At 38.0% G+C, this 18,006-nt stretch overlaps 1 protein-coding gene across 2 annotated transcripts; it reads left to right on the top strand.

Moving 5' to 3' along the window:
* The first annotated feature begins 37 nt into the window (after positions 1 to 37).
* Positions 38 to 17,675, top strand: ABHD17B (abhydrolase domain containing 17B, depalmitoylase). 2 transcript variants are annotated; one of them, XM_065045986.1, is made up of 5 exons: positions 38 to 351; positions 1,000 to 1,072; positions 6,532 to 7,006; positions 15,303 to 15,482; positions 16,350 to 17,675. In XM_065045986.1, exons 3-5 carry the CDS (start codon positions 6,540 to 6,542, stop codon positions 16,567 to 16,569), a joined length of 867 nt encoding a protein of 288 aa, XP_064902058.1. In that variant the 5' UTR covers positions 38 to 351; positions 1,000 to 1,072; positions 6,532 to 6,539; the 3' UTR covers positions 16,570 to 17,675. The 2 variants fall into 2 exon arrangements, with proteins under 2 accessions (XP_064902058.1, XP_064902057.1); XM_065045985.1 differs by lacking the exon at positions 1,000 to 1,072 and having other exon boundaries at positions 42 to 351.
* Positions 17,676 to 18,006: the final 331 nt, after the last annotated feature.

The raw sequence follows: 18,006 nt of genomic DNA, 5'->3' as shown, positions 1-18,006 counted from the left end.
GCCCCATTGGTCTCTTGCAGCCGGCGGCTGGTCCCGCCCCGCCGCCCTCTTGGCCACTCAGGCAGCTGCTTGAGCCGATGAAGTCGCGGGATCCGGTGCAGCCGCTCGGCGAGGCGAGGGTGGCGCCGCTTCTCTAGGCCGCGCGGGGCGGGGAGCAGCTCTCCAGGGGCCTCGCGTTCTCTGCCGCCGAGCGCGGCTGCGGCGCTGCGGGCGCCGGCCGGGGCGCCGACGACCTCCCACCGCCGCGCCGTTACTCAGCACAACCGGCGGCCCTCCCCGCTCCGGCCGGGCGGTCGAGCGGCGGCGGTTGGGAAAGTGTGGGGCCGCCGCCGAGCGGAGCGTCAGGCGCAGGTACGGGATCCCCTCCCCCCGGCAGCGGCGGGGCCGGGCGGGTGGCGCTGAGGGGGTGCTGCGGAGCAGCCGGTGCGGCCCCGGCTCGGCGCTGGCGGCGGTTCGTGAATCCGCTTCCGAGGTGTGCCGGCGAGTTGACCCCTCGGCAAGTCCGGCCGTTTCTCTCCTGTCCTCCGCGGTCCTTCTCTGTGTGGGGACGAGCGTGTGGCTGCCTCCCCCGCGGCTGCCGCGTGGGGCAGGAGGAAGGGCAGCCGCGGCAGTGGCTGCTTCTCGGTGAGGGAGGCGGCGGCTCAGTTCTCCGACCCGAAAGGGCAGGGAGGTGGCGGCCCCGGCGACCCCCCTGCCCGCGTCGCGGCTGTGGGCTCGGTGGCCTCTTCCCTGCTGCTCTCGGTGTCCCCAGCACCGGGGAGCGGGGGTGTCGCCTGCCTCAGAGGGCCCGGGGTGCTGCGGGCGGGCTGTTCCGGGGCTCCCGGCTTCGTGGTCTTGCCGGGGACACCTTCGCTCGGGAAACGGGCAAGCTAACTTCTTAAACGCTTGTTAAATTCTGGCTTTCAGTGGGTGTAAATAGTGCCTCCCTGTCAGCGTTGTACGCTTCTGCGAAACCGTTTTTAGATAGAGACGTCTGAGGAGTTCATTTATTTCTCACAGGACTGATTCAGTGTATTTCTTCAGCTTTTGCTGTTGATAGTAGGAGCGACGCTGGCCTTAAAATTGCTCTAAGGTATTACTAATTTAAAAGTTTAAAGTGTTTGGCCAGAAGGTAGCTAGAAAAATACATGACTGCGGAAACCAAAATAATACCCACGGAACGTGGAGCAGTGTTAAAAGCGTGGCTTATTAGTGGCTGACGGACTGGTGCAGTGAAGCACCAGACTGATGTGGCTCAAATAGCGTGGGGGGCTTCAGTTCCTGTCAGTGTGCAGGTGATTTTAGCAGAGCAGTTCTGAGTCTTGCTTGGGGCATGCAAAACATGATGTAATCCCGTTTAATCCCGCAGTGCCTATCTGGGATATTCAGAGGGTTGGTTTGCTCTTTAGGTGAGAAGAAATTACTAGTTTTTTCATACAGTGTTTCCTGTATTCCTTTTCATTTTCCAACTGTGCCATTAAGTTTTGAGGTATGTAAAGAAACCAGCAGCAGAAGAATGTCTCTATATACCAAGTTAAGCTTTATAATTTGCTAGAATTTGTGAGAATAGTAAAGCTGTTTATTTGTTTAAAATCAAACTGACCACAATGAAGGTTTGGTCCTATCAGGCTTCTCTGGTGTTACGTTGCTTGTTTTGGTCTTTGAAAACTACCTTAAAAAGTTACTTCATGGTATTTTTTGGTATGGCTTTTTCATTATTGAATAGACTTCCTCTGTGTTCTTTTCCAGATGTACCGTGTATTCTTTTTTAACAATTTTATTAGTTTAATCCTTTTATATAATACTTAATCAGACACAGATTTTTTTTTTTTTTCAACTAAATATTTTGTTACTTTAGCTCGTGAAGTAGCTGAATGTTGATAAGCTTCTGTTCCATTTTTAATGTAATGCAGATGGTGAAATAAATATTGTTTTAGTAGTGGCTTGAACTCAAGTTTTCATTGCATTGTGTTTAATGAAAGGGAAGCTACTTCAGAGTTTGTTATTTTAGCAGTACATAATGAAAAGTGATAATTTAAAAAAAAAAAAAAAAGAAACAGAAGAACCCAGCAATTTGAATAATTTGCCTCTTACAGTTAGAGCACCACTAAAATTTACAAACCAGCAGCTGTATTTATGAGTTTGACTTTGTTCTTGTGAATAGTTCCTGTGAAATAGTTAATTTAATTTAAATATAGAATTAGAGTAATTTATATTTAATGTAAATATAAGATTTCTAGATAAGTGTTTGCAACAGTTCGGCTTTTGAGGCTAATATGTAGCAAAGTACTCAAAGATGTGAATAATAGGAGCCACTTTCTTGTTATTCCTGTCTTCTTCCATCTGCACATAATAGTTGCTTATGTTAAAGAACTACATTTGTGTTATCCTAGGAATCACAAAATAAATATGAGATGCTCTTTCAGATTAGACTTTCCCCCTCCTCTTCTTTCAGCCTTAAGGAAAAGGTTAATTGCTGAAGAATGGTTTGAAATTACTGCCTGTAGGCAGTTCTACATTTGTCATTTTCTATGTTACTTTTTTATTCATAAGAGTGCTGAAGAGATAAATTTGACAAAATTATCTTGCCTTCCATTTAAAAGCTATCCCAGAAGGCCGGGGTGATGCTGCTTGGGTCTGTTTTGTTTCTTAGCCTTCCTTGGTGCAATAATATGAGTTTATTAGTTTTCCATTATTTCTTCCACAGAATTCTCCTACTTAATTTATATGAAAAATGCAGTGTAATTTTAAAGGATATATCTTTCCCTTATTATGTTCTTTTTGTTGTCAATAATTTTACCAGCATTGGGAACTGCATTTGCAGAACAGCACTGTATTCTTTATTAGTACTAAAGTGACAAATAGAAGGTGAAATAGATATGTTGTTGGAATGTGTTGATCTCTGTGTCTGGTGATGCTACTGTAATGAGCATGAAGATTTACATCATACATGCTCAGGTGTTAGACTATAACTTAGCTATTCACAACACATCTTAGGCAAATGGGTCCCCTTAAAGAGATTCATCTGTATGTGTGGAACTGTATGTTTAAAGGTAATTTGTGGTCAATGGTGGTTTTGGCCTGGTTTCACTAAGAGTTCAGATAAAGCACGTGTCAAGCCTGTTTTTGTTGTTGTTGTTTTGTTTTGTTTTGGTTTTTTTTTTAATGCAACTTCACTCATGATACCTTGTTTGCTTCCCTTAAATCATGTTTTAGATTTAATAAAGTAACTGGTCTCTCTTAAGACTGGTGGTCTCCGAAGCTTTTACCAAGCTTGGGTGATGCTAAATGAAGGGGGTTTTGTGACTTTGAATTATTACCATAATAATTTCTGGCTGTATGAATCATTAGGCAGTCATGTTACATGTTTTATAACATTAAGAACGTTAAAGAAACACTATTGGGGGTAACATTAAATATAATCCCTCATTGAATTATCTGAACAGTATAAGTTTTGAAGAAAGATGATGCCTGTTTGTTTGAAGTTAAATTATGACATCTGGTGGATAACTACTACACTGAAATGCTGATTCAGTTGAACTTTTAAACGGTGATATCAGTCGTACTCTATACACCCTGTGGACTCTTGCACATCCTGGTTCTGTTCTAGATCCGGAGGCTGAGAACACGCTCGTGAATACAATGGATGACAAACCAGTTCTATTATAATAGAAACATTGTTCGAATTTAGTTGAAGGTATCCTTTGAGGAAGTTCAGTAGGTGTTTGTGTGAGATTTGTTCAGTTAGTGATGCTAGGAATCTGCTGTTTTTCTTGTGTCTTCCCAATGAAGAAAGTAGCAAGTATTTGTTTTAAATAAGAGTTGGTGCACTTTGGATGGAGAACTCCTCTGGAGTAATAATCTTTATGGTCACTAGATAGAGTTTCCATTGCATTGCGTGGACACTATACAAAGTCTACATTAATATAGGGGAGAAATAAGACTTTAGCCATGGTCTTCAGCATAAGTCATTTGCCATATGTGGCAATAGCCCATTTTTTCCAGTTTTCTGAAATGACTTTGACAAATAGCAAATATTTTCGTAATGAGATTGTATTTGTAGTGTTGCTGGGCTGTTTATGGTTATTAATAATGTAAATTCCTGTTTTAATTCTTTCTGACAAGTGGATAGAGAAGCTAGTAAAAGATTCTGTAGCTTTCGTTGTATGCTGGAATAGAGTGCAATTTTCTGTTCCTGGGCAGAACAGACTATTTATACCTCACTTTTGGAGTATGCTTCTAAATTTCTCATGTAAATTTTTTTTTTTTTCCTCTAGATAGAATAAATCATAGTATCTAGCTTTGTCCTTCATCTTTTCTGAAAAGATGGGAAAACTTATTTGGAACAGATTAGTTTAATAGTTTCTGATAGAAATAGAAGTGTAGTTGAATACTGGGTCATAAGCCCTTCTTGCAGAAAACAAAACAAAACACACAACAAAAACCTGTTGAGGCATCACGGCAGTTTCTCTGGGCTGTGAACATGAGCTTTCTATGTAGAGGTGAAAGCTCCTTTGGTGCTCACAGCTGTAAGAGAAAAAGGAAAAATTTATTGAGTTTTTCGTGTGCATGAGATGGCCCAAGCCTTTTGCCAGTCCATAGACCTCCTCCACTTATTGTCCTGATTTGCAGGTTAAAATTAAGCATAATGTCCAGGTCATATCACCTGATGGGGAACAGATGAGATTTTCTGGATTTGAGTGACTACTTGTGCTGATTACATAAATGCATGAGGTTGTTTTTTCTTTAGCTGGCAGAAATAATGGTTGTTTATTCAGGATCTTCTTTTAAGAGACCATCTACCTTTTTGTGGGAGGTGATCAGTATACTTTTCCTACCATCTCCTCTAAGTTGGCAGTGTCAGTCACCCATGTGTGATTTCCCTCTGTTTTTTAAGAACACTGGAGACTAAGAGTGAAAGCACTTGGCTGTAGCAGCCTGTGGGGGAAAAAAAAAAGGTTTTGTGGCCGACAAAGAGGAGTAGTATTCCAAGAATGATCATGCTGTTTATTGAACTGTATGGCTGTGCCTATGTTTACTATTCTACAAGTGTAGTCTGTGTAACGTTGTGTGCAGTGTGAATTCATGATCTACTACAGGAAAGAGACATTCACACATTCAGAACTTACAGCAGTGTCCTTAAAGCTTTTCTAAACAGGATTTTGTACATGCATGTAAACTATGCTTGTATATGAGTTAAAGAACAAACTTTGAAATATGATCTAAATATTGCCAAATATTATAGCTAGCGGTAAGATTTTATTGCTTGATTACCCAAGTAGTTCTGAAACAACATGGAACTGTAGACATCAGAAATCAGTTTGTTTTATTCCCATTTGTAAACTTGGATCTAGCAGTCAAAGTTGATACATGAAACTGCAAGAGCGTTTCTGTTTGCAGTGACCTGGCAGGAACTGAGTTTGAGACCTGTAGAGAGATTTGGGGTGGAAAAGTTGTTTAAGTTGAGATGAAACTTGAGATACTTAACACAAGGAAAGTAGTGTAAATGCTTATCTTAGGTGTGCTGGTTTCCAGCATGGCTCTTGGCAGATTTCATTGCTCTTCCTACCTTTTAGGAAAAAGTATTGTCGCAACGAAGGATCCCCCATTCCCCACCACCTTCTCCAAACTGTAAATTAAAAAGACACAATGCCTGCCTTTCAGGGCAACTGTATCATTATCTAGCTTGCTTTGGGTGTATGTGTGTTTACCTTTTTTTTTTTTTTTTTTCCTCTTGTACCACTCTGTTAACCAATGGTTTGAATTGATAGTATAGATTATATTGATTTTGCAAGTATCTGTGATAGAACATTTGTTTTGGGATATTTTTGTTAAAGCGCAGAAGAAAAATAGCCATATCATTACTGTAATCCCAATTCCTATGTGCAATGCAGGAAACCTTAACTAATAATTTATTTGAAGGGTTTGGAAACATGTCAGCCAGTATGTGGAGCAAGGAAAAGTTTATGACTGGACTGTAGTGTACAGTGTTTGCTAAGCTAGCAGAAGCATCTTGTTTTTCCTTCTAGGTTTTGACCTTCATGCACCTTTCATATGGCTGATACTGCTTGCAGGAGCCCATAATTGATGACTGCAATACATATTCTATTTAGGAAATGCTATAGTGATTTTTGAGCTGCATAACATTAGTATTGTGCAAACACTGAAACATATTTTAATTGTTCTTCATCATATGTATTTGTCAATGACATGAACACTTCTCTTAAAGGCTCAAGATGGTGTACTTCATTTCCTCAAAAGAAACTCTCCAAAACTCATGTTTTCTTTCCCTGAGTAATAATATTTTAGCTTTAATACCTGGCAGGGCTTTCAAGTTACCACTCTTTAATAATATGCTCACTCTAATAATATCTTTAATATGCTCATTCTAATAATATCAAATAAGCTATTATATATCTGTTTTGTTAAATGTTTCCACTAAAATGATGTATTATCTTCTAGAGAGGTTAATTTTACATTTTCCACTTTTTTTTTTTTTTAATATATAGGATTGTAACTAGAAACTGATACCATTCTCTTTTCCTGTTTCAGACTGGAAGATGAATAATCTTTCCTTTAGTGAACTGTGTTGCCTGTTCTGTTGTCCGCCATGCCCAGGGAAAATTGCCTCCAAACTGGCATTCTTACCTCCTGATCCCACATACACACTGATGTGTGATGAGAGTGGTAGTCGCTGGACTTTACATCTCTCAGAGCGAGCAGACTGGCAATATTCTTCTAGAGAAAAAGAGGCCATTGAGTGCTTCATGACTAGAACAAGTAAAGGTAACAGGATTGCCTGTATGTTTGTGCGTTGTTCGCCTAACGCCAAATACACTTTGCTCTTCTCACACGGAAATGCTGTTGACTTGGGTCAGATGAGCAGCTTTTACATAGGACTGGGTTCACGGATTAATTGCAACATATTCTCCTATGATTATTCTGGATATGGTGCAAGTTCTGGGAAGCCAACAGAGAAGAATCTGTATGCTGATATTGATGCTGCTTGGGTGGCTCTTAGGACAAGGTAAGATGTTAGTTGCCATTTTTCTTTTACAGCATGCATTTCAAATGGTTGTGCTTAGTCTGCATTGGTCGTTTAAACAGAAATGCTTTATTTTAGGATTAATGAATTTATATCCAAGCTGACTGGTGGTGCCTTATGCTGCAGACATTGTCAGTATTGCGCAGGATCAGTACTGATATACTAGAAAAATTAAAATGGGATGAAATTAAAGAAGGTATGTTTCAGTCTTGAATGATGAGAAGATAATCCTTATTGTTACAGTTTGAGATCTTCTCAGTTGGAAATGTCAAAAGACAGGAAAAACCTATAATAATCAGTTTTCCGGGAACTGAGCTGCTGGTGTGATGTGGGTCAGAGAAAATGCAGGTTGGTTTTCTAGATAATTCCATGACCTACTGTGTTTTGTAGGAGGAGCAGCAGAAAAGCTGTTATAATAGAACCTGGTAAGACTCTGATTGGATTTCTGTATGGTGTTCAGACCACCTTTTGTTTCAGAATTCAGACTAGGGGCTACAGAATTTCCTAAGATAGCTTTCTATGTAAAACAAAAAGATTATTTTCTGTCAGGAAAAGATAGTGTGTAGGAGAGATTGTAACTGATCTGTGTAAATACATTATGGTGGGAACAAAAACCAGGAATTAGTTATGTTAGGTCAAATACATTGAAACTGTACAAGGAAAAAATGCAAATAGGAAGGATGTTGCTTCATCAGTTTCTGTATTCTAAACCTCTGGTTTTAGGGAATTAAAATAGTAAGATGAAAGATTATGGAGGCATTCTTTGACACAGGTAAGAATCCCAGGCGTCAAATAAGTGCAGCACTGAATACCCAGTTCTTAAATTCAAGAACATTTTTCACCATGGTTTGTTCCATTTACAGCAATATGCCTCTTGTGTTACAGGTACCCAAACTACAGAGAGATTATTTTTAAAATTCTATATTATCATAAGAATAGATGTTCACCAAAAGAACACACATCATATTGTGCATTTTGAACCAAAGAAGCTGTGAAAACCTCAATTTAATATAGAGCACCGTGTTACAGTTCAATCAGTGCAACTTGAGCATACTGTTTAATAACATAATGTCAATTATGTGACTTGGTGGAAGGACATACGTAAGGACTCAAAGTCCTGGAGCCGGTTAGTTATCACAGTGCATGTAGAACTTGATTAATGTGATATTAACTATTTTCCAATTACTTTTAAGAGAATTATCCCTTTTCAGTGTTTTAAATACACATATTGTCTTGCATCTCTTTTATATTCTAACAAAGCTATAGTACTTGTTTTTAAAGTAGAATATTTTATTCATATATTTAAGTAGGGGGAATGCTTATTATCATAAATCTCATACAACCACAGGGGACAGGTATTCAGCCTCATATTCAAAAACATGCGTACTCTGTTGTTAGAGTATCTTTTGGCATTTCTTTTTATTACAGTGGAAAGCTGAGATATAACTAGACATCCATTCTGTAAGCCAAAAGCTGTGGCAGGTGCTCTGGTGACTGTGATTTGTAGCTGATAGATGATCTAGAAGATAGCCAGTAAAATGGACCAAAATTATAATATGGTTTGTGAACAGTGTGAGAGATGGTCTGAATTGTTTAAATCTACCAGAAAATTGAAGAGAACTAGATGATGAAACTTAATCATTTGTTAATTGTCAGTTTACAGGCTCTGGTTTATGAACCGATTTGTAATTATTGTTTCTTCCTCCCCCTGATGATTTCTAATTGAAAACCTAGAAGGAAATGTGATTGCTGCTGGAATTCTTGCCTCCATTCTTGACCAATTCATAGTGTACCTTTCCTAATCAAGTAAGGTGGTTCATTATAATATCCCAAGTGAGCATGCCCTTTGCTGAACAGTCATTGTTGGGCAGAGCTCTAAGTACATATGGATCTATCTGATTTTCCCTCTTCCATTCAGGAATGACCTCACCTCTGTCCAGTTTGCTGCCTGCACTTATTTTTTGTGCCAAAACTTCCTTTAGAAGTACAGAATTCTGTATAGTGTGTAGAGCTGGGATTGGTGTGCCTAACTTGTGGATTTCACAAATATGAACTGAATTGTTTTTATGTTGGTGGTGATTGGTATTACTAGTTTCCACTGTGGTACTTTAAGCAACTTTCCAGTTGACAGTCCTGGTCTTGCCTTTGTGTCTGAATGTAGCAGGGAGAAGTTCAACATGTGACTTTAGACATACTGGCTCACACAGTCCATGGTGTTGTTTTGAGCCCTGGAACAGTGCTCAATTGTGTTTAAATACTTGATGAATATCTGGACCAGAATGTAGCCTCTGCACACTTGCTGTGACATTGGCTCACTTTTCTAGCATAGACTGTTCTATCAGTGTCATGTTGACACTACCTTTAACATTTTATAATAAAAATGCTCTGCAAAAACGAATTATTCAGTGGATTGTTTGCAGGATAGATTTAAGTGTAGCTGTAACTCTTTGTAATTCATATTGAGATGGGATGAGAGAAGAAAGGGACCTAGACTTTTAAACAGTGTCTCATAGATTTTTACAGGATGAAGAATGGAGAAATTACCTTTGGAGGTTGATTACAACCACTCACAGCTCCATGGATTCCTTGTTATGAGAAATAGGATCAGAGAATTGAGTGCTAAAAGGTGTTTCTGGGGTAACTGAAGTGCTGATGTGGGCTTCATTCTACAGTCAACCCAGTTGCTTGTGGTAGAGTAGTGTTTGTCTTAAGTTTTATATCTTGGAAGGACAGTCCAGCTGGTCATCTGTAAATGGGCACAACTGTCGAGGGGAGACTGGACACCTGGGGTGAAATAGTCTGGAACGCTTTTTTAAATGTGGTTGCTGTAAGGGTATGTGAATATTATAATTCCTGTAAATGAATACAGGAAGCTAATTTGGCAGCATATCAGAAGAGGTAAACAGTAGATACAGATGCTGAATTGTGTCCCTGTTCTTTACCTGCTTTGAGTTAACTGGAAGCAGTAGCTATGCGTGTGGATGCTGACTGTGGAAGAAGGCAAGGTGATTCACTGCCATCATGTTTAGGAAAGCTGAACATTATCACATTCATGCACATAGGACTATGTAAAAGATGCAAGTAAGGACATTCTTTTTCTGACTGTCAGAGCTACAAAGTGTTGAAATGGCAGAAGTAATTTTGGGATACACCTATTTTCTGCCTTCCTGGTCTATGAAGGCCTTTGATGACACCCTAGCAAGGGTGGAAAGGTTTAACCAGCCCCAGGCAAATGCAGGGCAAGTGATGCTCATTCAGAAACCTGAAGACTTGCCAGAATTGCCTCATGACCAGATTTACCTTTTTTTAAAAAAAAAAAACAGCTTTTTCATTGCTGTTTATCATGGACTGTATAATAATTGAAAAATTGAAAGGCGAATATCACCATCAGACTGGTGTGTCAAAGTGAACAGAATGTTCATCATTTGAACAGCTGAATATAGGAATAATATGTAATCTATTTGGATGTTGTCCCAAAAGTGTTGTTTTGAGTGTTCTCAAGTTGTTTGTTTTCATTCAAAAGTAGAGTTTGTTTGCTGGTGTGTTTTTGTTTTGTTGTGGGTTTTGTTTGGCTGCTTTTTTTTTTTCGTAGAAGACAAAGTGCCTTAACTTTTTACCTTTTTGGAGAGAAGCTGAGCTTTATTTAAGTTGATAGAGGAAAGTATCTCAATTTATCATTAAGAGAACTTTTGCCAATAAAATAAGTGTAGTAGCATTGTAAGGTTTAGAAAAGAACAAACCATCATGAGAAAAGCAGAGGAGGTACAGTTTGTTGATTACTACATGTGTGGTCAATGGGCTTACCTCTCATAAAACATAGTTCCCTATTTCTTCTAGTAATGTTACATGTATACACAAGAAGGGGAACATGCATGTGGGTTGAGGAAGAGCTGTATGCTCATGAATTTTATTCACGACATGGAATGTTGATAGTTAAAGGTGTGGAGGATGTTCATGCCCTTCATGTTCTGCAATTTGCAGCTCTAATTTTGTGTATTATGTGCATGATGACAAAAGGTTTTGAAATGAAATGTGCATTGGAAATTACTCAGGATGTTCTCCCTTGTTCCTTGTGCCCCAAGCACTGCTGTTAGTTAAATGTGTGTTGCAATAGCTTCACAAGCAGTAGCCTCTCTAAAGCATCTATTGCACCTCTTCATTAGTGTGAGCATGAGAAGTACTATTGGAAATGTAGCCTTTCTTCTAAGGTTGATTTTTCCAGACGCTTTGTTTTGTTGTTGTAAAGTGAGAAAGTCTTCTAGATTAACAGCAGTAGTACAGAAGTAAAATGATAAATTGCATTCTGTCTCCCTTAGGTGTATCAAGGGCAAATGGCAGGTAATCTAAGAGCCTACAAGTATAGCATGGTAATTTCAGCTGGTATTTTGTTGTTAAAAGTAACTGAAGTTCAAAAGAGAAAAAATAAAGCCAGTCCTTAAAGCCAGACATGTAGTTTGCATAGTGCACATCATGGTAATGTGATGTATATCCTATGAAAAGTATATAATATAATGTGATTAATATCCAATGTAAGTGATGTATGATATATATCAAATTAAAGGGTTCGAGGTAAGGTGGATGAGGCTTTGAGCAACCCAGTTTAGTTAAAGATGTCCCTGCCTGTGGTAGGGGACTGGACTAGATTGTCATCCAACCCTAACTGTTTTATGATTCTATGAAAACAAAAAATGAAGTGGGACACGGGCAGGTAACAGGTGGACTGCCACTATAGATAAGTGTTTAGTGAAGTGCAGAAAAGGTCTTGTTACAGAGAAATAAAAAGAAAACCATGAGAGAGTTTCTGCTACATCACATTGTGAAGTTTGTCACAAAGGGGGGAAAAAAACCACTATTTCATTGTTGTTTAGCAGTTATTTTCCTGCCAGAACCTGAAGAGATCAGGCAGGAGTGTTCAGGGTTGCCTCTTTCACAAAAGACAATGTATATCTCATCAGCATACATAAGTTCACAGGAGAGGATACTGGCTTCATTAGTCACCCAGTGTTAGCTTGGGCCCTGATTCTAGGGAGTGGTCTGTTGGCATAGTTACAACAATTTATTGACTAGTATGATGATAGGGCAGAAGGCTGTGAGTGCTCAGACAGGCGTGTGGATGCTAGCAAGCTTATGGCAACAGCTGTACGTCTAGTTCTACATAAAAACTACTCTTCAAGTTCCATGTGCTTTCCAGGCAGATAGCCCGTAGGTGCATTAACATAAAGGATGAATCAGGTGTTAAAAGGAATTGAAATCTCAGTTGCTGTGGGAGGGAATAATGTTGTGGGCAACCTTTAAACTGCAGAAAATATCTATCCAATTTTTATACCTGGTTCAGTCCAGAGTAACTTGTCCCTGAGGAAGAGTGCTTTCTCTGAGAAGGTACATCTGTGCACAGCTACTTGTAAGATTTTGTTCCAGGGTCCTTTCTGGTGATTATGGCTTATAAAGAACCCAAACATAAAAAACCCCACCATTACTACCACCAACAAATGGAAGGCCTGTCTATTCTCACACAAGTTATTTAAGATTACTTGAGTAGACAATAGTGTTTACATTATTCCTATGATCAACATCATGAACACTCAAAGATATCAACAGTTTTTACAGCATGTCTTTGAGCTCCTGTCACCGGAAGAGCTGCTTAGAGCTTATGGCTCTGTAATTGTCATGTTCCACTTCCTCAGGATAGCCTGTCATTCTAATGCACTGATTAAGAGAACAATATTACTGCCACTTTTTCCTCTTCATCTGACACTCCCTCATTTGGGAGACCAGGTGTTTAGTCAACTAATACCGAACTTCTTGAAGTTTACCTGGAGTTTACAGGACTGACGAAAGGAGGCTTAGGTGAATTTTATGACTAGGAAACTTACCAACAGTTGTTTTTTCAGGAATTCTTCTGTTTTAGATGAGAAAGTGCTACTTTTGGAAGAGGGGAACAGTTGGGCTCTTCATTTTTCTCTGGACTTTTCAGAAGCCTACTCAAGAGAAGAGACAAGTCTGGAGACAGACAAAGCAGATGATGCTCTCTGGTTTCCAGACTTCTTGGGATTTTTTTGCTGTTGTTGTGGGTGTTTTGTATTTGTTTTATTTTTCCAAACCAGAATATTAAGAAGTCTGACTGCTTTGAACCACCACTTCTAGTGATTGACCTATTTTATTTTCCAGACAGTGAAACAAATAGTTTTTGGTGAGTGCTGTGATGGAGAAAGCATTACTTTAATCCAAATATAGTACATGGTTTTCTTGGATTACTTTTTGTAGCTAAGATTTAGCTATGTTTAGACTGAAGGATTTGGATCCAAAAATAGAGGGGAAAAATAATGAGAAAGAGAAGAATATATGCTCCAAAATATACTGTAAAGTTTTGCTTTAAGTTTCTGTGCCCTGGCCTGCATCTTGTAAAAATATCGGAGGAAATGTGTGATAATTTGGAAGGTTTTATATTTGAGAACTAAATTATGTCATAATGTGCTGTGTGAAAGGGGTAGAAGGCCATACTTTCAGAGTGAACAAATGTGATTTGAATTATTTTGAATTGGGAGATTAATTGTAAGTTTCCAGGTGTTTGGCTGTACTTGGGTGTTTCAGAAGAGATACAAAAATATTATTCTGTTTCAAAGCTTTAATTGATTGTATTTTTGTGTGTTGGAATGTTGAGAAATTCTTTCTTAATCAGAGTGCTTGAATTGTTTTTTATTCTTTGAGAGCTGTTACGAGGTGGAGGGCTTGCCTATAGTTCCAGGCTGATGACGGAGTCTTAGTGGTTTAGAACGCTTAATTTGATTATGATCCTAGAAACTTTCTAGGAAACACTGATAGTAATTGAGTAGCCATGATACAGACAGATTCTGTGAAAGTATCTGTGATAATACTTTTACAGCTTTTATGTTTTACTGTAGCAGAATACAATTTAAATAGATGGACAGTTAAATATGAATGGTGCATTTTAGCCCCAATTTAGAAAGCTTGTTGTGGTGCCTAATGAGTTCTGCCAGTGATACTTACATTTGGGTAATATTTAAATGTGATTTTGTTTCTCTTGAAGTCATCCTTGATTTTTATTTTCTTTTAGTTGTCTGTCACATACTGATGTAGCACATAGGATGTTTTCTGGCTTATTGAAAAGTACTTGTGGATTTGGGGGTTTTGTTGGTCAGTAATTGGAATGTCTTGTTGTGTGTGAAATATCTTAAAATCAGGAACATTAGGAAAAAAGGTTTTTAGACTTTACTAATTTTAGTATTTGGTGACCTATACAGTTACCATACAGTTGTTTAGCCATATTTATAAGATACTGGACACTTCACCTCTGTTTCCGTGGATTTACTGGAGGTATGCAAAATGTACTAATTTGAGAACTCCTTTGTGGGTATGGGTGTTGTTATCTAGCTTTGACAGAAAAGGTGAATGCATTTATTGTAGAAGAGGTAATGTTTGCGCTTCAACTGAAAATAGTTGACGGTCAGTCCTTTTTAGGATTATAGTCACTCTTCCAGTGTTACTTGGGAACCACCTGCTCTTTGTATCCATACTCATGCAGAAAAATACATTAGATCTGACTTGTATAAGTGTTAACTAGATGTTTCATTGCTCTTTTGTTTACCTCAGTTAATTACAGAAAAAATAGTCTTTTCTTTTTATGAGGATGGAATTTTTGACTTTAATTTTGTAGTGCTTATTGGACTGTTTTAGTTGTGGGTTAGGTTTGGATATTTCTCTTGCTAGCTTCCATGTCAAATCACCTATAAGAAAGAAGAATGTCAGCAATTACATAGCATGCATAATATTTTGGCCACTGTATGAGCATGCTTTAGGTCCCACTAAATTGCTGAGCAATGTGACCACCTTGCACTTTTTGTCAGGTATCAGTAGAGTAAAGCGTTCCAAATCTTTGCAGATTTGACTGTGCTCCACTTGACGATAACCATAGAGCAAGTAAGTTTTAAGTCCACTAAAGTTACTAGCAAAGGCTTTCAACTACTATGCAAGTCACAACTGCATTCACAAATCCATATTAAAAAAAAAAAACCCATATTTCATTCTCATTCAGACATAAGGCAAAAAAAGATTACTGTGAATATAGAGTAAATAATTGTCCCATTAGTCAGGAATGTTATAGAATATACTTGCTTGTTCTTCTACCAGCTCCTATTTCATAGTTTATCCTCTTCAGGAAATTTTCATCTTCAGAAATGCTTTTTTTGCCTTGCTGTGTAGTTGTGGTTTTGCTCGTTTCATTGATATGCCACTTTTGTTAACATTTTCAATTTTCTAGGTACGGAATCCGCCCTGAAAATGTGATTATATATGGCCAGAGTATAGGAACAGTACCATCTGTGGATCTTGCTGCTAGGTATGAAAGTGCTGCTGTAATTCTTCATTCTCCACTGACCTCAGGAATGCGGGTAGCTTTTCCTGATACGAAGAAGACCTATTGCTTTGATGCATTCCCGAAGTAAGTTGTAGTATTTTTTATTCTGCATGTGTTTTTCTCTGGCACAGAAGTTTTAGACTAGATAAACAAGTAATATGGCAGATTTTTTTCAAGGGTTAAAAAAAAAAAACAGAGGAAAATCAGAGTGAATAACAACGAGGAACATTTGATTGGAGGGAGTTTACAGAGTTCCGTGAATCTTCTAGGTTTTTCACATCTCTAATCATTTCAGTGGGTATCTGTTAAAGAAGTGATTCTTTTTCCTATATGTTACCCCTAATATCACTAATTCTAACAAGCAGTTCTGGTTCGATGAATTGGTAACTGACCAACACCGGACAAAGCCTTTTGCATTTGCTGCTATAAATAGCAAAGACTGGAAAACCAAGTAGACCTTAACTGAAAAAAATTCCTGTCACATGTTTCAGAATTAGGTTGCTAGTTGACCATTACAAGCTGGTACACTTCTCTCAAAGAATTGCTTACATTTTGGAAGTCTAACTTCAAAGACGTGTTTTCCCTGTAGATGATAAAATTTTAAGTGCTAAAATACTTCCACATCTGACAAGCACTTTTTTACTGAAAAACTCTGAAGTAATATTTTCATCAGTTTTTTTTCTAAGTGAACATGGTAATGAATACCACTTTAAGATGGATTGTTCTGTTATTCAACCCTAATAGTTTCCAGTTTCCTTTCCATGTGGCTTTACATGTACTATGGTAATGGCTTCAAGGGTGTTGATAAGATCCAATTTTCTAATGATTTAAACTTCAGAATTAAATATTTAAAACTATAATGTGTAATTAAAAAGTGGAATTAACAGTCCAGTCCTTCAAAAAAATTTAATACAGCTCATTGTGTTCACAGATATAATCTTTTTCTTACAGCATTGACAAAATTTCTAAAATAACTTCTCCTGTGTTAATAATCCATGGAACTGAAGATGAAGTAATTGACTTTTCACATGGCCTAGCATTATTTGAGCGTTGCCAGAGACCTGTAGAACCACTGTGGGTAGAAGGAGCGGGACATAATGATGTGGAACTCTATGGACAGTACCTTGAAAGATTAAAACAGTTTGTGTCACATGAACTGAAGAACTTGTAATTTTCTTTGTATATTTATATGCTTTTTCGTTTCACTTCAGAACTGCACGCCTTGATAAATACATAACATAAAACCTGAAAGTTGTGTTTTCAAATCTTCTTGGTTGCCTTCATTAAATGTACAGGTAATGATTTGTCAACATAATTAATGAAGGTTTTAATGCCAGTATTATAAACTGGAATTACATGATCATGCAGTCAGGCTTGACAGTTTATAGTACTTTGTGTTTGTTTTTTTTCTTCTTAGATGTTAAAAAAATTACAAGGAGTACTGTATGAAATTCGATTATATAAAATCGAATGCTGTAAAAGTGTTGCCAAATGCTTTAGCATATCAAAAAACAAGTTTATAAATATTTTTTAAACATCTCAAAATGTACTGTGACTTACTCTGTTGCACAGGTGTGAATTAAAATCCAGACTTCTAAGCAGTTGTTCTGTACAAATGTAATAGCCATGAAATTTGAGCAGATACTAATGTATGTAATAAGAATAGACAGTCACTGGAAGTGACCCTTGCCCTGTTATAGGGGGAGGGGTTCAAAATAGATTTTTTTTTTTCCATATTTTATCATATCTTAAGTGCTTAGTTTTACTTCAGTTGTTCTGTTCTTTTTTAACCTGAGAGGTAAGGGGCAACACAAATTTAGCCACTCATCTTCTCAGCAGCCCAATCTTGCCAAAATAACGCCACAAGTTATCGTCGTAATGTAAATGTCATTCACATGATTGCTGCTGAGGCCAGTAAGTACTCCTCTGAAACCAGGAAGATTTTTAGAACCTAGAAGGCTTTGTGGACAACGTAGTTTTGAACACCGATTGCGTAGAGATGCAACATTTCATTAGAAAGAACCTGGAAGTTTATCCAACTGTGTAGTAAACAATTTGCAAGTTTACAGTTGTCTGATTTGGCTTACTTTTGGATGTTTAGTGTAAAAGCTTACTGTATTTTGAGTATTGTATGGAAATTTTACTAATTGCTCCTGGATGAGGTAGGGGGAGGGTAAGAAGAGAACGACATTTTTCTATTAACTGGTAGTAAAATAAACTTTGTAAGTTGCCTTTCCCTTGGATGCATTTTGCTTGAATAAAACTATGAAAAATAAACTTATATGTAGCCTATTTGTAAACAAAGTAATATTCCAACAATACACACTGTGCTTCTAATTTTCAGGCCTTATGTAATTTAATTGTTCTGCTTGTTTTTTGTGATTGAGAAAATTGTATACTTAAATGTAGCTCCAGGTACTGATAAAACTTTGGTTAAGATGTGTTGATTCACAGTAAACAATATTCAACACACTTGCTGTTCTTTCTTTCCTTTTTTAAAAATTAAATAGCAACTGTTGTGTTTGATATCAAAATAGTAATTTCCCGCTTACTTTAGGAAATCAGAGAAGTAAAGCAGTAACACATTTCTACAAATTGTTAGCACGTT

The sequence above is a fragment of the Columba livia genome, chromosome Z (genome assembly GCF_036013475.1).
Source record: "Columba livia isolate bColLiv1 breed racing homer chromosome Z, bColLiv1.pat.W.v2, whole genome shotgun sequence".
Lineage (NCBI taxonomy): Eukaryota > Metazoa > Chordata > Aves > Columbiformes > Columbidae > Columba > Columba livia.
Note: the sequence above shows the minus strand (reverse complement) of the source record. Positions and strands in the feature narration are given on the sequence as shown.

Excerpts from the sequence above, each read along its gene's own strand:
- ABHD17B (XM_065045986.1), top strand. The coding sequence starts at position 6,540 with ATGAATAATCTTTCCTTTAGTGAACTGTGTTGCCTGTTCTGTTGTCCG. Across the intron at positions 7,007-15,302 it reads TGGGTGGCTCTTAGGACAAG|GTACGGAATCCGCCCTGAAA; the intron begins GTAAGATGTTAG and ends TCAATTTTCTAG. Across the intron at positions 15,483-16,349 it reads TGCTTTGATGCATTCCCGAA|CATTGACAAAATTTCTAAAA; the intron begins GTAAGTTGTAGT and ends TTTTTCTTACAG.